The sequence below is a fragment of the Hyla sarda genome, chromosome 1 (genome assembly GCF_029499605.1).
Source record: "Hyla sarda isolate aHylSar1 chromosome 1, aHylSar1.hap1, whole genome shotgun sequence".
Classification (NCBI taxonomy): domain Eukaryota; kingdom Metazoa; phylum Chordata; class Amphibia; order Anura; family Hylidae; genus Hyla; species Hyla sarda.
The window spans coordinates 498,022,246-498,044,819 of record NC_079189.1 but is presented as its reverse complement, the minus strand read 5'-3'; the positions used below and the strand labels follow the sequence as shown (position 1 = coordinate 498,044,819).

Genomic DNA, 22,574 nt, shown 5'->3' with positions numbered 1-22,574 from the left:
AACAGGCATACAGCCTCCAGCCATACACTGTATATTGCTGAAGGCTGCATGTCTGTGAGGGAACTATACTGCACCTAATGTGAAGGGAACTATACTGCACCTAATGTGAAGGGAACTATACTGCACCTAATGTGAAGGGAACTATACTGCACCTAATGTGAAGAGAACTATACTGCACCTAATGTGAAGAGAACTATACTGCACCTAATGTGAAGAGAACTATACTGCACCTAATGTGAAGAGAACTATACTGCACCTAATGTGAAGAGAACTATACTGCACCTAATGTGAAGAGAACTATACTGCACCTAATGTGAAGAGAACTATACTGCACCTAATGTGAAGGGAACTATACTGCACCTAATGTGAAGGGAACTATACTGCACCTAATGTGAAGGGAACTATACTGCACCTAATGTGAAGGGAACTATACTGCGCCTAATGTGAAGGGAACTATACTGCACCTAATGTGAAGGGAACTATACTGCGCCTAATGTGAAGAGAACTATACTGCACCTAATGTGAAGGGAACTATACTGCACCTAATGTGAAGGGAACTATACTGCACCTAATGTGAAGGGAACTATACTGCACCTAATGTGAAGGGAACTATACTGCACCTAATGTGAAGGGAACTATACTGCACCTAATGTGAAGGGAACTATACTGCACCTAATGTGAAGAGAACTATACTGCACCTAATGTGAAGAGAACTATACTGCACCGTCTTGTGCAGGGGGGCATGGGGTCTTGTGCATTTTTTTTTTTTTTTTTTTTGATGCGGCCCACAAACTTTAACCTTGTTTTTTTGGCCCATGTTAGCCTTTGAGTTTGACATGCTTGAACTACATTGATCTGTGTGCTCTGTGCTCAATTGACCAAGCCTGCTCCAGGCAGGTGCCATCACTCCCAGAGCCACAGCCAGCATGGAAGGAGAGATAAGCTCTCTGGCTACCTCAACGGTGCATCGCTTCAGCAACCAGTGGGTGAGGGAAGAAATCCACTAAAGTAGACCACCAGGGACCATTTAAATGTCATCTTTGACAATGGTCAAATTCTACTGCATGCAGTTCACTGAAGAGGAGGCTCCCTTCCCTTGCTAGCTCTCACATATCATGTGGGAACTTCCTCCCTCACTCCTCAGAGCTGACAACAGGCTGTTCTGTGCACTGAGGCTCTGAGACGCACTCTGGCTCACACAGCAGGCAGATTAAAAGGCTGGGAACCTGCAAAGCGCCCTGCTTTTCCCACCCTCACTTCCTGTATTTTGTCTCAGCTGAGACACACAGGCAATAGCTACTACGGGGACAGACAGTGGATCCCTAGTGGTAAGAAGTTTGGAACATTTTGTTTTAACCCAAAAATATACACATTTTTAACCAATATATATTACAAATAGACATATCATACCATGAAATGCCAATTTAAGTCAGAATTTAAGATATTTTATATGAATTTGAATGGAATTCCTACAAATGTTACAATCTGATACATAAATGCATGAAATATTCTTTGTAGCTTTCCTGTAAGTCTATCAGCAAAACTTCTAGGGAAGGAAATCTACAGCATGTGATGAAGCAGGCCACAAATTGTTTCCTGTCAGATTCCTATGGAAACCAAACAACCTCTTCTGAAATCAAAACATATGTGGATATATAGTAAGGCCTTGTCACCTCTATGGATGCCTAATGATTCTGCAGAACACTGTGCGACCATTTGCATGATGCCTTACTGCTTACATATTTGTACTGGTGGACAAACTGGTTTAGGAAGGGCAAACTTCCTATTTATCATAGAAAATAAATAAATAAATAAATAAAGAAGAGACCACACTTTTATACTCCTAAAGAGAGTTGATCTCAGGTTTTGTTCAGATTCCATCTGCCTTACATTACAACATTTTTGCAGTGTGATACGAGTACAGACTGAGGAGGAAGGATCATGGGGTTCATGTGACTTGCATAATTGCCCAATGTAGCTAGGTGACAGGGCACATTTCCTCCACAGAATATTGTTTTGGCGGAGGAGGAGTGTAAGATATCCTACACACATTTTTGAGAATGACTCAGAAGAAACACCCTGCCACAAATTAGCCTGTGACTTTAGTTAAATAGACTCATTTCTGCAATTACAAAACATGACTTGGAGGCAGCGCTTCACAATGTAATGACAGTCATTGTAATTGTGCCTGCTCTTAGGCTGGGTTCACACCACGTTTTCTTAAATACGGTTCCCGTATACGGTTTGGAGGAGAGGGGCGGGGCTTAATCGAGGTGCCTGCGGTCGGGAAACCGCATACGGCCGAAAACGAAGCTGACCGGAGGCTGCGGTTCACTCCGGTCGGCTCATAGACTTGCATTAAATACGGTTCCCGAATACGGCAGAGTGCGGGCACCGCGATTAAGCCCCGCCCCTCTCCTCCAAACCGTATACGGGAACCGTATTTAAGAAAACGTGGTGTGAACCCAGACATTACTTACATGTAGGCAGTGATGTCCATGTATAGTAAATATTTACTTTGATAGAGAATACGGCACTCTCTGCAAGAGCGTGGGTGCACAGTTAGGGTCCCAATCCGTTCAATACTCAAAGAAATAGTAACATAGCACTCCACATGCGGTGAAAAATAGAAGTAAATTTTATTCTGGCAATCCAAAATTATGTGACGTTCCTCAGACCGGATTGCTGCGGAGGAGAAGAGAAATTAAGGAATAAATGGTACCAGATAACCGTGTGGTAAGTAGGTGGGTAAGGCGACCGACTACGGTCGCCTTACCCACCTACTTACCACACGGTTATCTGGTACCGTTTATTCCTTAAAATGGGTTATCCAGGAAAAAACGTTTTTTTATATATCAGCTGGCTCCAGAAAGTTAAACAGATTTGTAAATTACTTCTATAAAAAAAAAAATCTTAATCCTTTCAGTACTTATGAGCTTCTGAAGTTAAGGTTGTTCTTTTCTGTCTAAGTGCTCTCTGATGACACCTGTCTCGGGAAACGCCCAGTTTAGAAGCAAATCCCCATAGCAAACCTATTCTAAACTGGGCGTTTCCCGAGACAGGTGTCAGCAGAGAGGACTTAGACAGAAAAAGAACAACCTTAACTTCAGAAGCTCATAAGTACTGAAAGGATTAAGATTTTTTTAATAGAAGTAATTTACAAATCTGTTTAACTTTCTGGAGCCAGTTGATATATATAAAAAAGTTTTTTCCTGGAATACCCCTTTAATTTCTCTTCTCCTCTGCAGCAATCCGATCTGAGGAAGGTCATTATTGACCGAAACGTCACATAATTTTGGATTGCCAGAATAAAATGTACTTCTATTTTTCACCGCAAGTAGATTGCTATGTTATTATTTCTTTTAGTAAATATTTACTTACATTATACACAAGGTTATAGGTATAATGATTTTATGAAGATACCACACAACCAAAGCGCTCATGATGTCATAGTTTGAATCAGACAGAATTCTTCCTTGCTACTGAATTGTGTGTCTGTGCAATACAACACTGGCCCTCATTTACTATTCTAAAACCCGACCTTTTTTGTCGGGTTTGTTTGGCGCAGCTTTGTCTGCGCCATGTCGCAGACATCGTGCGCCAGTCTGCGACACGATGCAACATTTTTTCCCGACAGACCCGATGTGGATTCTCCCAAACCCGAAAAAGGGGCGTAACCCGACATTTCTGAGCTTTCCCACGTATTTATTAAGGTTTCCAACTCGAATTTGTTGAATTGTTGTGGATTTTTTCCCGACAGCTCAGAGGAGTTGGAAACCAAAACCAACAAAACCCACGTGCGACAAACAGGATGCGACATAATAATAAATACCAGGGGAAAAAAGCAGTCGGGTAAGAAAGCAACATAGACTTACAACCCGATTTTCTTAGTAAATGAGGGCCACTGTGTGGCCATATGTAAAGGCCTAATGATAGTTTCCATTACACAAAAAAAATCAAAGAAACCTGAAAAGAGGAAAAATAAATAAATAAATAAAAAAAAAGAAGGTCTAATGTGGTATCCTCCGGAAGTTATTAGGCTGGGTTCACACTATGTTTTTCAACTACGGTTCCCGCATACGTTTTCTATCAAAAACCGTATGGGAAAAAAAATGGATGGAACAGTATGGGAAAAAGTAAACCGTATGCGTTTTTAAACAGTATACTGTTTTTAAAAGTGCATACAGTTCCATCAGTTTTTATAGAAAAAAAAACCCATACGTTTTTGAAAATGTTGTCCATTTTTAATGGGAGGGGTCTTGGGTGGGGACTTTCGGATTCAAATGCACATGTGCAAAGTAAAAACGTATACGTTTTTCCCGTATGCAACCGTATACATGTGCGTTTCCTATTGACATCCATGTTTAAAAACCGTACTGCAACCACATACGTTTTTTTTTGTTTTTTTTTAATATGGACGTCAATGGGAAATGCACATGTATACGGTTCCATACGGGAAAAACGTATACATTTTTACTTTGCACATGCGCATTTGAATCCTTAAGTCTATAAAAACTGATGGAACTGTATGCACTTTAAAAAATAGTATACTGTTTAAAAACGTATACGGTTTACTTTTTCCATACTGTTCCATCCGTTTTTTTCCCCATACGGTTTTTGATAGAAAACATATGCGGGAACCGTAGTTGAAAAACGTAGTGTGAACTTAGCTGAGATCTCATACCAGCATCCTGTAGTCAGTTATCTCTAGTTATTGGTATACCAGCAGAAATTATGGAGATGCCTGGCATAGCACATGTGTAGCACAGAATAACTTCATTTACTATTACCAGGGCTGTAAAAACATAGATTGGTAACATTTTTTTCTTGCTTTTTTGTGTGGTATCACAGCTCAACTCCAATGAATTGAAAGGAGCAGAGTTTTAATGCCACACAGAACCTGAGAACAGGTGCTGCACTGTTTTTAGAAGAAATTTGCTATGTATTCCTAATCCTTAAAAATTCCTTTAAATGTTTTGACAAAACACTGTACAAACAATTAGAAATAAGCAAGGGAAGCACATCTGACCAATGCAAGTATGAACTGTAACAAAGCAGAAGCTGAACAGGCAACAGTGCAGTCTGTGTGCAAACCTTTTCCTGCCTGAGGTGAGGACAGATTAGGTGACATACAGAACAGACTTAGCATTGTGCTCTATGCAGACACATGAGCTCTAGTTTAGACTCGCATTCATGCTTTCAGAATCACATCAGGTAGATACAAAAAGGACACATTGAGTACCAGTGAAATAGGTTCTAAAACATTAAAAAAAAAAATTGTAAAATAAGGGCGATCTAGATTTTTAAATTTTTTTTATTATCTGCATTAATAGGGGTGTAACTTAATCCTAGCTTTGTTCAGGTCACCTATAGACACTGGTAGTTTATCCTATGATCATCATTTCACCAGGTAAATAAAAGCAGGTGGAGACTGGATACACAGCTGTGCAGAATTCTCTATTCCGGAGAGTTATGGCAACATATGCGCAAAATCCCATGATTTTCAATGGAGAAAAGTGGGAAGCTTACCTATCTCTATATATGCTGTAAATATATAAAATGTGATTTACCCTTTGATGTATGCATTATTGCAAACTAGTTGGATTGTAAGCTCTACTGGGATTGATCTCCCAATAACTAAAACAAAGGGCTTCTTGAGGGGCATGAGTTGTTTGGTAACACCCACCCCATGCACCAAACTCCTGACATTATAATAGATAGATAGATTATATATATATATATCTCTCTATCTCTATCTCATTACATTGATTGAGGAACTGTAAGTATCATTTTCATGTGCATCACCCGCACTACAAGCCTGTACCAATAAGTTAGTGTGGTCGGCACTGATGACAGATTCCCTTTAAAAGGTTAGGCCTTATCCCCAACCCTAATATTCTTATACTTTGTATTAAAGCACAATATATAGACCTGATTGTCTGCTATGTTCAGGACATGGAAGGCACAACCAAGCAGTATGCCGTCTTCTCATGACTACACCAAAGCAGCCTACCATTATATGCACTTGATAAAGGATAAAGTACAGATGACACAATGTTCATAGATTAGACACGCTTACCACTCTTTGTATATAAACCATTAAAGGGATGTGAGAGAACTAGCCTACAGGTCAGTCCATAGTATAGGGAGAAAGCAGTCAGAGGCTAGTGGGCAGAGGGATTTGCTCCTTATAATTATTGAGGACTACAGAGCATACATACAGAATAGGAAGGACTACTTCCCTGCACTCGTTGTCCTTGATATAAAAACAATATCAGGCAAACCAGTGCATAACGTGATGTAATTCTGATCAGCATCTCTGTCATTCGTTCATGTGATCCTCAAGTAAGGCAATAAATCTAGTGAGTCTCTATATTTAGGATCACATTTAGGACACCAGCATTACATTGCTCTTAACCTATCCGCTCTGTGGAGAAAATGTAAAACCAATCTAATTGCAGTAAGTGATAGACCAGTGACATACAGCTTCTATCTTGCACTCATACTGCAGACTGTCTTCTTGTGAGGGGTTTCAGTTTTCTACACAAAACAACAATGTAAGGCTGCATCACCTAGGACACACTAGACCAGGCATAGGTAACCTTTGGCACTGCAGATGTTTTGGACTACATCTCCCATGATGCATTGTCAGCATTTTAGCTGTAATAGAATCATAGGAGATATAGTCTAAAACATCTGCAGTGCTGAATGTTTGATATGCCTGCACTAGACAGAATCTATTCACAGAGACGGCAGGCAGTGGGGACAGGGGAGTAATATAATTCTGCAGCTGATCATTGTACGGACTCTATCACTGCACTTCTTGGGGGAGATTTTTAAAAACCTGTGCAGAGAAAAAGTGGTTCATTTGCCCATAGCAACCAGATCGCTTCTTTAATTTAAAAAAAAAAAAAAAGGCCTCTGTAAAAAAAGAAAGAATCAATCCAATTGGTTTCTATAGGTAACTGCACCATTCTTCCTCTACATAGGTTTTGATAAATCTCCCCATAGTCTCTTACGGGAAAATATAAGATCTTTAAAGGGGTTCTCCGCTGCCCTGCCTTCCGGAGCTCCCCTCGCAGCATCCGGAAGTTTATTACTCTGAACGCTGTGTGCGGGCTTCCGTGTTTGAGGCAGCGACCGCTTTCACGCCCCCTTCCCATAGACTTTCGTTGAGGGGGCGGGCGTGACGTTACGAGGGGGCGGCCTCGAACACGGAAGCCCGCACACAGCGTTCAGAGTAATAAACTTCCGGATGCTGCGAGCGGAGCTCCGGAAGGCAGGGCAGCGGAGAACCCATTTAAACCAGAAGGGATCTGACACGAGGTGATGATATAATCCTGTAGTTTACAGGAAGTCAGTCACACAAGACAGACTGACCTACTGTTTAGCCATTAAAGAAGTGTTTCCCAATCAGTGTGCTTCCAGCTGTTGCAAAACTATAAGTCCCAACATGCCCGGACAGCCTTTGGCTGCATTAGAGCACGTTATCACAAGACCCAGCAGCAGTAATGAGAAGTATGAATGCAATGGAGCTAAGGTAAAACAGATAACACTGTAGGAAAACTGGGGGTAAGTAAGCATTATTGATAGGATTCACTTAACATGCTACACAATGCCCCATCTTGGATATCTTCACACGATTTTTGTAAGATTTACAGCACGAAAACAGCTTTGGAAAAAAAGCAATATGCCAAAACTAAAATTGGAAACCCATCAAAGGGATAAAGATGAATAAGGAATAGCTAATCCCAATGCTTGGTTACCCTATACTGCCTCATTTGCAACATTTTAACCCCTTGGGGACAGAGCCCATTTTGACCCCAAGGACGGGAGCATTTATAGCAAATCTGACCTCTGTCACTTTAAGCATTAATAACTCTGGGATGCTTTTACTTATGAATTTTATTCCGAGTTTGTTTTTTCATGACCTATTCTACTTTAACACAGTGGTAAATTTTTGTCGATACTTGCATCATTACTTGGTGAAAAATTCCAAAATTTCATGAAAATATTGAACATTTAGCATTTTTCAAACTTTGAAGCTCTCTGCTTGTAAGGAAAATGCCAAATAATTTACATATTGATTCACAAATACAATATGTCTACTTTATGTTGGCATCATAAAGTTGACATGTTTTTACTTTTTGAAGACATTAGAGGGCTTAAAGTTTAGCAGCAATTTTCCAAATTTTCATGAAAAATTCCAAATCTGAATTTTTCAGGGACCAGTTCAGTTTGAAGTGAATTTGAGGGGCCTTTCTGTAGGTAATCCCCCCATTAATGAGCCCATTATAGAAACTGCACCCCTAAAAGTATTCAATATGACATTCAGAAAGTTTGCTTCACCGCAATAGCAGCAAAGTGGAGGAGAAAATTCTAAATCTCCATTTTTTACACTAACATGTTCTTATAGCCCCATTTTTTTTTTTTTTTTTTTTTTTTTTTTTTTTTTTTTTTACACAAGGGGTATAAGGTGAGAAATCCCCCCAAAATTTGTAAACCAATTCCTCTCGAGTGATGAAATACCTCATATGTGGATTTAAAGTGCTCTGTGAGCACACTACAGGGCTCAGAAGGGAAGGAGCGACAATGGGCTTTTGGAGAGCGAATTTTGCCTAAATGGTTTTTGGAGGGGGCAGAACAGCAAAAAAAATAAAAATAAAAAAACACATGGAGCACTATTTGTGAACCTACACCAATCAAGGAATCTAACAAGGGGTGCAGTGAGCATTAACACCCCACAGGTGATTGACGAGTTGTCGTTAAATGGGACGTGAAAATACTTATTTTTACGGACGACGGTTCAAAAAAATCTGTCAGACATCTGTGGGGCGTAAATGCTCACTGTACCCATTATTACATTACATGAGGGGTGTAGTTTCCAAAATGGGGTCACATGTGCGTGTTTTTTTTTTTTTGCATATATGTCAGGACCACTGTAAAATCTACAGCCCCTATGCAAATCACCAATTTAGGCCTCAAATGTACATGGCGCCCTCTCACACCTGAGCCCTGTTGTGCACCCGGAGAGCACTTTGCGTCCACATATGTATTTCCGTACTCATTAGAAATTGTGGTAAAAATTTTTGGAGTCTTATTCTCCTTTTACTTCTTGTGAGAATGAAAAGTAAGGGGGCAACACCAGCATGTTAGTGTAAAAAAATTTGAGAGCGCACCATGTGCATTTGAGGCCTAAACTAGGGATTTGCATTGGGACGTACCGACGTACCGGATGCAAGTGTTACAATTGCCTCCGCCACCAAAAATACTGTACGGCAGTGTTTCCCAAACAGGATGACTCAAGCTGTTGCAAAACTCCAAGCATTACTGGACAGTCAATGGCTGTCCGGTAAAACAGAGAGCTATTTTGCAGCAGCTGGAGGCTCCGTTTTGGAAACTGTACCATACGTGACATTTTTAATTTTTACTGGAGTGGTCACTGTTTAAGGGGGTAGCGTTTTACTCTTTATTTTGTGTTTGTGCAGTGTAGTGTTTTAGGGTACATTCACACGGGCGGTGGTTTACCGTGAGTCTTCCGCTGGGAGTTTGAGATGCGGCAAATTTTCCGCCACAACTCAAACTTGCAGCGGGAAACTCGGTAAACCCCCGCCAGTGTGAATGTAAAACACTGACCATGCATGCTGGGAGTTGTAGTTTTGCAACAGCTGATGGCACACAGGTTCTCAGTGTTTTCCCACTAGTGTGCCTCCATCTGTTGCAAAACTACAACTCCCAGAATGCACTGACAGCTGAAGGGCATCCTGGGAGTTGTAATTTTGCAACATCTGGAGTTCAAAAGTTTAGAGATCGCTGTATAGGGGTCTGGAAACTGTGACCCTCCAGATGTTGCAATACTACAACTCCCAGCATACCCAGGCATGCTGGGAGTTGTAGTTCGGCAATATCTGAAGAGCCAGATGTTGCCTAACTACAACTCCCAGCATGCCTGACTGTCTGGGCATGCTGGAAGTTTTAGTATTGCAACATCTGGAGGGCCACAGTTTGGAGATCACTGTATAGGGGTCGCAAAACTGTGGCCCTCCAGATGCTGTAAAACTACAACTCTCAGCATTCCCATACTGTCTAGGTATGCTGAGAGTTGTAGTTTTGCAGCATCTGGAGGGCCACAGTTTCCAGACGGTGGCATGGACCAGCGGCATCAAAGGAGAAGTGGCAGCGACAGGAGGAGTGCGGCCAGAAAGTGCGGCGGTGGAGGAGGCTGCACTGAAGATCGCCGGTAAGTGATCTTCACTGTGGCCTTCTAAAGTTGCAAAACTACAACTCCCAGCATGCCCAGACAGCCAAAGGCTGTCTGGGCATGCTGGGAGTTGTAGTTTTGCAACATCTGGAAGGCCACACAGTTTGGAGACCACTGGCCCTTCATATGTTCTGGCCCTTCATATGTTGCAGAACTACAACTCCCAGCATGCCTGGACAGTCTGGGCACGCATGGAGTTGTAGTTTTGCAACATCTGGAGGGCTACAGTTTGGAGACCAATACTTAGTGTTCTCCAAACTGTTCTTCCCCAGTTGTTGCATAACTACAACTCCTAGCATGCCCAGACTGTCCAGGCATGCTGGGAGTTGTAGTTCTGCAACATCTGAAGGGCCAGATATTGCAGAACTACACACCCAGTATCCCTGACTGTCTGGGCATGCTGGGAATTGTAGTTTTGTAACAGCTGTAGGCACACTGGTTAGGAAACACTGAGCTAAAGTCTGTTTCCTAACTCAGTGATTCCAACCCGTGTGCCTCCAGCTGTTGCAAAACTACAACTCCCAGAATGCGCTGACAGACCATACATGCTGGGAGTTGTAGTTTTGCAACAGCTGGAGGCACACGGGTTGGAATAATAAGATGTAACGTGCTCTTAGAGACAGGTTACTGACCTGTGTTTTGTTGTTACCGATGCCATTTGATCTTGCAGTGTCTTGTGAAATCTTATTAGGATTTCTTATAGCGATATTTTTTTTTTCCGAGTGGTTACTGTGTGGAGTGAACCACCCCGAGCTAGTACAGGTAATATTCCTTTAATCCAGCATTGATGAGATCTAAACACTGACATTTTCTACTTTGTCAGATTGCCACAGGAAAGTATTTAAAGGGAAAGTGTCACCAAATGTAATTATATTTTTCTTTTATAAGTTAAATGATCGTACAGAGAGATCGCGGGAGGCCCCAGCGGTCGGACCCCCTGCAATCTAAAACCCCTAAACTGTCACTCAATGAGGCTAAAAGGCAATCTTAGTTGTCACGGGAATAAACTTCCAAGTGCTTAATGTACAAAATTGGGAAGAGAGTTTATGCGACTTGGCCTACTGTACGACCATATGCCTCTCTAAGCATGCAAAAGTAATTGGATTCCGAATTACAGTGTTATTCTCCCATAGAAGCAGGATACTGGAGTAAGCAGACATGTTTACTGATAGACCTATAGTCTATATATAGTCTCAAGTAACCTCAGAAAATTACACAACCCAAGACTCATGTTCTGTCCATTTCTCAATCTGCTGCCCTTCTATATTGTGTATGTTTGTAATGCTACATGATATGTCTAGACATTACAATGTGTCAGCTCTTTCTGTTATCCTGTAAACAGCTAGACTGCTCAGTAAAATTACCTGCGGTATAAACATGTTATTTGCATCACAATTTGGTGAACTGTCCTAAGTATACATCAGGATATTGGCAAAAAGGAATACCAACATACCAGTCCATAGGTCCATTTCCTAAATGTGTACTTTTTTGTACGGGACTTAAAACCCCAGTAGATCACGATTTTGTGTCCCGTGCAAAATGAAAAAAATAAAATAAAAATGTGCTTGTATGTAAAAAGACCAATATATTGTAAAAAATGCATGCTGATGTATATCCTGATGTTCTTTGAACAATGTGAATGCAGTTTAAATAAATACAATAGCAACAATGGAAACAAAGGATTTTGTGCATTAAATATTCTATTGATACTCAATATGCCTAGTTTCTTTTAGAGAAAGTTGTGATTAATTTAGGTCTAGATTTAACTGTATTTTAATTGGAATTAGGAATGGCAGAAGCTGACCAGCATCACACGCAGATAATCTGCAGTTATAAGTTATACTAACAGACACTTACGAGATGTATGCTGGATAGGCAAATCCGATCAAGTTGCAAAGCAAAGATGCCCCATAGCCGAACACCAAGTAAACTGCTAAGATGCCAATGACAGCTGTTTAGGAAATAAGAAAACATAAATAATCCCTTTAGTAATCAGCAGACATAAGGTGATGTGCACACAATATATACAGAGATATATACAAAGATCTTACTCATGGAGATGGGAGAAATCTCACCCCCTCACATTTTCTAACCCAAACTCTTAGTGTATGAACCCTATGTAAACACTTTTAAAGGGGTATACTTTTTATATCAAGTGGCTCCAGAAAGTTAAACAGATTTGTAAATTACTTCTATTAAAAAAAAATCTTAATTTTTACAATAATTATCAGCTACTGAAGAAGTTGAGTTGTTCTTTTCTGTCTGACAACAGTGCTCTCTGCTGACATCTTTGCTTGTCTCTGGAACTGCACAGAGTAGAAGAGGTTTGCTATGAGTATTTGCGTCTACTCTGGACAGTTCACGAGACAGGTGTCATCAGAGAGAACTTAGACAGAAAAGAACAACTCAACTACAGCAGCTCATAATCACTTAAAGGATTAAGATTTTAATTGAAGTAATTTACAAGTCTGTTTAACTTTCTGGAGCCAGTTGATTTATTAAAAAAATAAATAAAGTTTTTTCCTGGATAACCCCTTTAAGCTTTGAATGAGTAGTGTTCTCTCTCATGCAGCCATAGGACTAAAAGCAGATGGCCTCTAACATACAAGTGTTTCTGATTAAGACTAGGGCACCAGCCCAATACGATGGAACACTTTCTGTAATGCACATAATGCAACGTTCAACGCTTCTATAGACATATGGAAGTTTAAACTACAGAAACTGTTCTGCTGCTTACCTGCTGCAAGGAACCGAATCATCTTCCACAATGTTTGTCTTCAGCTTCCTACAGTGCACGTCAACGCTAGTGCTGCCAAGTCTACCTCCACCCTCTCTCCCCTCCTACACATGCAAATGACACGCATTCCCATACTCGCAGCTTCAGCTGTCGCTCTGTGATTGTACATGGGCTACTCTCACTTTACACCAACAGCTTTTAAACCAGGATCGATTTGTATATATTAAGTCTATAGTATATTTATAGTGCAGCACGTGTAAACACACCCCTACATGCATAAATGCTACACAAAGCCGGTGTGTCTGCAGCTTCTCGGAGTCAACTTAGAAGCAGTTTTGTTGCGATTTTAGAAAAAATGTGTGAACACAGCCTTTGAAATGGTTTTCCAGTATGCTGCCTTGTGATGAATGATGACAGAGGAGCAGACAGGCAATGAATACAGTAGGTACTGCAACAGCTTTGAGCAGGAAACTGACAGGACTGCTGTGGGAGGAGGTCTAGGCAGGAGTGGAATAACTGAGGCAGAGCTGATGGAGAGTAATGCATTCTGGGAATTGTAGTGCTGAGCAATTGCTCAACCAGGAAGTACAGGACTAAGACCCCCAAAACAAATTGATTTTTGGTGGTTTACTGGGGCAGACAGGTACGCAATGCTTTATGCTTCTGCAGCATTTTTTGTCTTTTAACCAGATGTTGGATTATCCCTTTAAGAAAGCAAGAAGCAAAACAGTGATGAGAAACAAGATTATCAAGCTGAAAACATGTAGTTGATGACAGGTACCCAATGCACATACAGTGCAGTCTAATACGGTTATGACACTTTTGCACCACACTTAACTTGCTAATTTGACAGTGGGTGTGGCCTTAATAAAAGGAGGAGGAGCGACTTACCATCCCAAAAATGTACCACTTTTTGGCACAGATTTTTTTTTCACATAAAACTAACAATTAGAATGTGCAAACAGACTCGATGGTGTAAACATGCACCAGTTTTTTTAAGTAGCATGTGTCAAATGGTAAAAATCTGGCACATCAAGTAAGTAACAATGTTGGTGATCGGCGTTCGTTTATACCGCCAATAAAAGGCTCAATCATTAATGCAGCCTTTCAAAATAATTGGCTGCATATTATGTGTTTCTACAGGTCGATGTGAAAGATCCATACAATCGACGAACAAGTGTCATTCTTCAGCTGATAATATACCTTTTACATCGGCCAACTACCGGGAACGCGCATTCCTAGGAAACCTATAAAAAAATTTTTTTTTAAACTGTCTATTTTATCTTCCATGTTGTGTAAAGGAGCCTAAAGGCCCCATTATCAAGGACGATGCCTTCCTGTGTAATAGGGCCGGCTGATTGTTTTGGTTTTAATAATGGGTCAAAACGACCCAAAAACAAAACAAAAACATTGGCAGTCAGCCTCATATCTCCCTATGTCACCCTGGTTGGGAAACACTGCCCTAGAGCAGAGTTTCCCAACCAGGGTGCCTCCAGCTGTTGCAAAACTACAACTCCCCGCATGCCCGGACAGCCGTTGGCTGTCCGGGCATGCTGGGAATTGTAGTTTTGCAACAGCTGGAGGCACCCTGGTTGGGAAACACTGCCCTAGAGAACCGCCACAGAGCACTGGGCCGTCAAATAGGGTCCATAGGCTTGTGCCCACACCCAACAGATATTTTGCACTGTAGATTTCACTTCTAATTTGCAGCACCTCTGCTGTGCTGACATTGGGAAAAACACAAGCAAAATGAGCATGCTGCTGATCTGAAAATCCCTGATGCCTCTTTATGCGTGAAAAGAATACGCAGTATGTGGATGAGATATGTAAAGGTAACAAAAACAAAATTAAAAAACCCTGAAGATCTGCCTAATTACTGGACTAATACAGAACATATGAAAGTGTGCAATACATGGCAGGGATTCCAATGAAAACAATAGGCGAGATTTATTAAAGCCTGTGCAGAGGAAAAGTTGACTGGTTGCTCATAGCAACCAATCCGATCGCTTCTTTCATTTTTAAAAGGGCTTCTAGAAAAATGTAAGAAGCAATGTGATTGGTTGTTATGGGCAACTAGTCGACTTTTCCTTTAGACAGGTTATGAGAAATCTACCCTATTGTGTGCACAATTAATGCATTTTTCGGTGTATTCACATTGCTTGCACTCTACGGGGATTCCAAGTGCGCCTTGCGCCAAAGGAATAAGTCGGACCTGTTACTGCACGGGACATTGATGTGCTCATAGACTGCAATGTCTGCAGCATGGATTCTGCCTGAGGGGCTATTCATACGGCAGAATTTCCGCTTGCAGAATTTCGCCTCAAAATTAAAGGGGTACTCCACTGGAAAACATTTTGAATTTTTTTTTTTTAAATGAACTGGTGCCAGAAAGTTAAACAGATTTGTAAATTACTTCTATTATAAAAATCTTATTAAATTCCAGTACTTATCAGGTGATCCACAGGAAGTTCTTTTCTTTTCGAATTTCCTTTCTATCTGACCACAGTGCTCTCTGCTGACACCTCTGTCCATGTCAGGAACTGTCCAGAGCAGGATACATTTTCTATGGGGATTTGCTCCTGTTCTGGACAGTTCCTAAAATGGATAGAGGTGTCAGCAGAGAGCACTATGGTCAGATAGAAAGGAAATTCGAGAAGAAAAGAACTTCCTGTGAATCATACAGCAGCTAAGTACTGGAAGGATTAAGATTTTTTAATAGAAGTAATTTACAAATCTGTTTAACTTTCTGGCACCAGCGGACTTAAAATAAATAAAAAAAAGACAAAAACAAAAACAACAACAACAACAAGTTGAGTACCCCTTTAAAGCCCATAGTATTCTATGGGATTCCACACTCTCATTCACACTACTGAATTTCCACTTGTGGAAATTCAGAAGTGTGAATGGGAGTGCAGAATCCCATAATAGTCTATGGGCTTTAATTTGAGGCGGAATTCCGTAAGCAGAAATTCTGCAGTGTGAAAAGACCACAGCAGCACAGTGGCAGCGGAATTCCAGCATCAGTATGCACTGTGCAGCGGGATTGCATTGCCAGCAACAGGGTTCTGCTGCACCAGAATTTCCGACTGAAATTCCTATTTGAAATTCCACTCTGAAATTCCGTAGTGTGAGCCTAACCTTACAATGCATCACATCAGCCTGTAAATGTTATAGGATATGATGTCTTGTCTCCAACAGAGATCTGCATATACCTGTATGAAACATGTATGAAAATACCTTGGGATGCAAGGTTTATTTCTGCTCTGAAAGAATAGGCTTTATATTGTCTTGAACTCAAAATTTTCTTTGTCATCTTAATATTTCATAGTTAATCATTTACAATCTAGGCGTGTATATGGGTGCGATGCCAAAGTGCCTACCAATAGCGATCCACGTGTGAGAAGGACAGTTACCTGAAACCCTGCATTACTTGATCAACCAGCCGCCAGCTGATGGATTTATGGGTGTGAATGAGACTCTGAAAAGCCATTAAATGCAATTAATTACCGAGAGGTGGCAAGAAATGAGATTTGTTATTTCCACTTTTTATTAGTCTCATGACTCTGCAGAGCTGAGGTTTGTCACACTTTAGTGTTGCCATGCAGATCACATGCCAGGTCTATAATCGCTGGCACTGCTTAGGTATAATACAGCAGACAGAATTAAAATATTAGTAAAATGTCAGCCCTGAGCGTCTGTCCACAGGGATTTGTTACTCAAATCACGCGCTGTACCGAGTCAGTGTCTGTGTCAACATTACCACATAAAAAGGTAGTATGTATAATAGAGAGCATCACAACAGGTAAGGAAAGTCAATTTACTTACTTTTCTGTGTTTTGGCTTCCAAACACTTATGTCAAATGCTGATCCTAAGGCCCTGTTCATACTACAAAATTTCCACAGGGAAATTCTAAGCAGATTTCACTTACGGCAGCCTCCTCCAGAATTGGCGTTTACTGTCTGCAGCAATCTGCCACACAGACAGCAAGCGCCATTCCATTCACTACAGCATAGTGGGGCTTCAATAAAGATTGAACACTTTCAATCTTCCGGCAGAAGCCAATTTGGCATCAGAAGTACCGCTGTAGACTGCCATAGTGTAAACTGAGTAGCAGACTTCCCTTGACATCAATGTTATTCTACATAAAAGCGGAATTTTATTGCAGAAATTTGGCAAGGAAATTCCATAGTGTCACACAAGTGTGAATGAGGGCTTAGGTTAGTGTTACCCAACCATGGTTCCTTCAGGTATTGCAAAACTACAACTCCCAGCATGCCCGGACAGCCTTTGGCTTAGGTGAATGAAATTAGACGTACACCCAGGTAAGTTAAAGATCAGCAGACATCTTCCACTTTTAGGGTACGGTAGTGCTGGGCGATATACCGGTTCATACCGAATACCGGTATGTTTTTTCTGTACAGTATGAATTTTTGCCTATACCGCAATACCGGTCGGGCCCCTCGAATGAATTAATTATCAGCCCTGCAAGCGCTGAAAGCCAGTGGGCCGCGGGCGCTGCAAAGGTTCTGATCAGAAGTTCTGCAGTGCCTGCAGCCCACTTGCTTTCAGCGCTTACAGGGGGAGGTGACAGCTTCCGTTCACTTCCAGCACCGCGGCTCACAGGAGGGAAAGGAGATCAGCGCCTGCAGGTAACATGATTAGTCCCCCGACATGGGGACAGCGCTGCGGCTGATAGTTCGTTCATTCGGTGGGGGGGGGGGGGAGGAAAAGCAGGACAGCGCCCGCGGGAGATATATGATTAGTTCCCCAGCGCACTGCGGCTGATAATTCATTCATTCGGGGGGGGGGGGGTATTTGAAAAATACCGTGATATACATTTTTGGTCATACCACCCATCACTAGGGTACGGTGCCACTTATCGCTTACCCAGCGTATTTCACGCTGTGGGAAATATGCTGCATAATCCCCGATCACCATACACACAGGGCTATCCAGCAGCAGTGACTCCAAAACTCATGGCAAACACTCATGGCAAACACCGCCAGTAAGCCCTGTGTGTATGCTGATCAGGGATTACATAGCGCATTTCTTGTTGCAGCTTACACAGTGAAATACGTTGCGTAAGCGGTACATAGGACCGTACCCCAAGTGTATGTTCACATGTACAAAATCTGCTGGTTTTGCTGCCCATTGACATAAATGGGTAACAAAATCAGCTTCACAAAATATGCAGCAGATGCTGTACATGTCAACTAAGGGTCTATTCACACGTACAGTATCCTGTGCATATTTGATGTGCAGGATTTGATGTGGTCAGTCATTTAGTTGACATTGAAATCTGCAACATAAAATCCTAAATATGTGCAGGATACTGTATGTGTGAATACACCCTAAGGTTTTTTTGCGGGTTTTCCACTGCGTATTTGAAAGGGGGCGGGCTCTTCTCGGCTGTCCGCAGCAGATTTTCCGCAGTCGAATTTACGCTGGGGAAAATCCGCTGCAGTCCCTACTGACTTCAATGGGGCTTGTGGCGGATTTTCCGCGGCGTAAATTCCACTGCGGAAAATCAGCTGCGGACAGCCGAGAAGAGCCCGTCCCCTTTCAAATACGCAGTGGAAAACCCGCAAAAAAATCCGCTCGTGTGAACGTACCCTAAGGGTACATTCACACGCACGGATTTTCGCAGCGTTTTTAGCTGCGGATCCGCTGGTGAAGGCCCCGCTCTATGCTGTCTTTACATGTGCCTGCTGGTAGCGGCAATATGCCGCGACGAGCAGACACACTGTAGCGATGTGCGCGGCGTACTCGCACATTGCGGCCGCTCTCCCTGATCTGAGCTAGGCAGAGAGCTCCCGCGATGTGCGAGTATACTTCGACTCGCACATCGCAGTGTGCCTGCTGGTAGCGGCAATATTTTAGTCCTTTGTGAACTTAAGAAGAGTACACCATCTATGACAAAGAGCACATGTGCTCAAAACACATCTAGATGGTCTGAACTTTTCCTTCTCAAGCACATCAGCAATACCTGCTAATGCCTTCATCTGTAGTATAGTTGGTGTTTAAATGATCTCTACTAGGGTGTGGACATACATGGTTACATCAGATGTCCCTACAGAAATTGCAGAGTATCACTGGTATCCATTGTCATTGACAGAACTCTCTGCTTGCTGTATGGCTGAGATTAGAATACAGGAGTACTCACAACTCCTATTCAGCTCTGTCACTAGACTTTAATAGTGATGCAGAATGGACTCAGCAGTTCTCATCTTTTTCCCCTTTCAGGACAGTAATGGTTAACATGGGATCCCTATTATCAGCAAAGCACTGTGTCCATTCACTTCTACCTGGCACTGCTCACCATGGTGGACGTGAGACTTCCTATAAATCCATAGACCGCACACTTGGAAAAGAACAGGCACCCATCACAGCTGAGCACTTCTGCCCATCCACTTCAGTGATCAGAAGGGGTCTCCCCCACCATGTGTCACTAGGACACATCAGTACTTTTAAAAAGGGATACTTACCGTATTTATCGGGGTATACCACGCACCGGCCTATAACACGCACCCTCATTTTACCAAGGATATTTGGGTAAAAAGTTTTTTACCCAAATATCCATGGTAAAATGAGGGTGTGTGTGCGCGCGTGTATACCCCGATACACCCCCAGGAAAGGCAGGGGGAGAGAGGCCGTCACTGCCCGCTTCTCTCCCCCTGCCTTTCCTTGGGTCTAGAGCGCTGCTGCCGTCCCTTCTCACCCCCTGGCTATCGGCGCCGCTGCCCGTTCTGTCCCCCTGACTATCGGTGCCGGCGCCGATAGCCAGGGGGAGAGAAGGGGCAGCGGCACCCATTGCCGGCGCCGCTGCCCCGTTGCCTCCCCCCATCCCCGGTGGCATAATTACCTGAGTCGGGTCCGCGCTGCTGCAGGCCTCCGGCGTGCGTCCCCTGCGTCGTTGTTATGCACGGCGCGGCGCACTGACATCATGCGCCGCGCCGTTCAGCGCATAGCAACGACACCGGGGACGCACGCCGGAGGCCTGCAGCAGCGCGGACCCGACTCAGGTAATTAAGCCACCGGGGATGGGGGGAGGCAACGGGGTAGCGGCGCCGGCAATGGGTGCCGCTGCCCCTTCTCTCCCCCTGGCTGTCGGCGCCGCTTCTCTCCCCCTGGCTATCGGCGCCGGCAATGGGGCGCCGGCACCGATAGTCAGGGGGACAGAAAGGGCAGCGGCGCCGATAGCCAGGGGGTGAGAAGGGCCGACAGCAGCGCTCTAGACCCCAGGAAAGGCAGGGGGAGAGAAGCGGGCAGCGACGGCCTCTCTCCCCCTGCCTTTCCTGGGGGTGTATCGGCGTATAACACGCACACAGACTTAAGGCTAAAAATTTTAGCCTAAAAAGTGCGTGTTATATGCCGATAAATACGGTACCTTTCAGAATCTGTTCCTATCTGTGTTGATCACTTCCATTGTTTCGATCAATCATGAAAACAGAGCAGCAAAAATGACAGCAGCCCCAGATCTGTCACATGATGGACCCTATTCAGCTTCTGTCTGGTTGCCTGAAAATTATTATTATTATTTTTTTTTTTTTTTGCAAAATATCCCTTTGTGCTGCTCAGTTCTGACAGGTATTTTTGATGGAAATCTGAGAGGGAGGTGCAGCACAGCATGGGACACGGCCTTACATCTGTTCTTCTGCGTCCAGATCACAAACAGAACTGGATTGGTCATAACACATTGCACTATTAATACCTCCACTTTACGTAGAGATATGGGTTTATTATTCAATTATTTCTATTGTTAGAGATCGCCTCACCTAGGGCTACGTGATGCATGTAACAGAAGTGAAGGCTCCAGAGCTGAGGCTGGGCCCATTCCCAGGATAAGTGCTTTCCAACCTGGGTGCATCCAGATGTTGCAAAACTACAACTCCCAGCATGCCCAGACAGCCAGAGGCTGTCCGGGCATGCTGGGAGTTGTAGTTTTGCAACAGCTGAAGGCACCCTGGCTGGAAAGCATAGACCTTAGTGATCAAAGTTGCCACTACCATATGCTACCTGAGAGCAGAGGAGGAACCATGTGGAGGACCAGCAGGTTATCTTTTAACATGTGGCTTCCCAGCTGTTGCAAAACTACAATTCCCAGTATGCCCTGACAGCAGACAGATATCCGGGCATGCTGGGAGTTGTACTTCTAAGGCTACATTCACACTACTGTTGCGCCCTGTCGAGAACCGCGGTCAAACTTTTTTTTTTTTTTTTTTGACAGCTGTCACTTTGACGAGGCGCAACAGGGGGTCCCGATGGATATAGTCAATGGGGTCCGTCGGGCACCGCTGTTTTTCAGCGCAAGCAGTATTTTTTCTCCCTGGCAGCCATCACACTACCGTGTGACAATGGTAGTGTGAAAGGAGCCTAAAACAGCAGGAGGATGTAGAATAATACAATCTGTATCACCTGGCAGGTAGGGAGCAGCGCTACCTATATACCACCTGTCTATGGGGGTGGGGGCTTTAACCATGTAAAGTGAGGACAATAGAAAGTCACAATATATATTATAAAATAGTGGGAACCAATGGGATTATATAAGTTGGCCGCTCACCTATACTAACTATCCATAAATAAGGAAATATTCCCCTAAACACACAAGCCATCTGCTGTCACACGCCACACACGCGTTTCATACACTTGTCCCACAGCGTGCAGTACAGGCGACATTTCCCACCAGTGGCAATTATTACACAATAACGAGTTTTGCCTACAAAGGAGGTGACAGCAGAGAGCAGCAGCGCCCCCCACCCAGGTGTGCCCGCGCCCTTTGTCATCCTGTGCCCCTGCATAGATCATACACATCAGCTGATCGGGCACAGCTGCCAGGACCGAGCAGGGCAGGGCATGTCTCCTCACCAAGGGCGATGTAGCGCCGGTTCACCCCGGTCTTGGCCTCGATCTTCTCCAGCAGGTCGGTGCAGACATTCTTCTGGCTCAGGAACTTGTCGAAGCCTTCCTTGAATGCCGCGGCCATGGTACGCTCCGGGTGTGATGGCTGATGTGTGACACACGTAGCTCTGCTCTGCTTGATGATGATGATGATGAGGGGCGGAGGGATACGGCGGGAGGAGTCTAGCGCGGCCGGGATGACTTTCTCGTCAGCATTTAGGGCAAGTGAGGGAGACTCGAGCCGTCAGCTGGCAGCCCGCCCCGCTTCTCCTTCTATTTCCAGTACTGCAACCACACCCAGAGCACACCGCAGTGCTGCCAGACACCCGCCATTGTGTACTGGGGGGACAATCTTCTCCTCAGGCCCCCTCAGCAGTGATAACAGGGAAGACCAACCAGATGACAGCTTATTCCTCTAGAACAGCTTCCAGATATAAGAAGGAACTTGATTGGTGCTCACTACAGCGCTGTAGATGGGGTAACCAGGGAAGGGCAACAACAACCAATCAAATAACAGCTTATTCCTCTAGAAGAGCTTCCAACAATATAAGAAAGAACTCAATTGATTGTTGCTCACTACAGCTCTGTAGATGAGGTAACCGAGGAGGAGCAGCGACCAATCAAATAACAGCTTATTCCTCTAGAAGAGCTTCCAACAATATAAGAAAGAACTCAAT

The 22,574-nt window shown here is 43.4% G+C and overlaps 1 protein-coding gene across 1 annotated transcript in view; it reads right to left on the bottom strand.

Moving 5' to 3' along the window:
• REEP5 (receptor accessory protein 5) overlaps positions 1 to 22,251 on the bottom strand; it is a 39,405-nt gene extending 17,154 nt beyond the window's left edge. Inside the window, exons 1-2 of the mRNA XM_056537462.1 lie at positions 21,865 to 22,251; positions 12,119 to 12,212 (exon numbers count right to left, since the gene is read on the bottom strand). Of these exons, the coding sequence (XP_056393437.1) occupies positions 12,119 to 12,212; positions 21,865 to 21,982 (212 nt within the window). The 5' untranslated portion in view covers positions 21,983 to 22,251. The remainder of the gene's footprint in view (positions 1 to 12,118; positions 12,213 to 21,864) is intronic.
• Between the last annotated feature and the right edge of the window lie 323 nt (positions 22,252 to 22,574).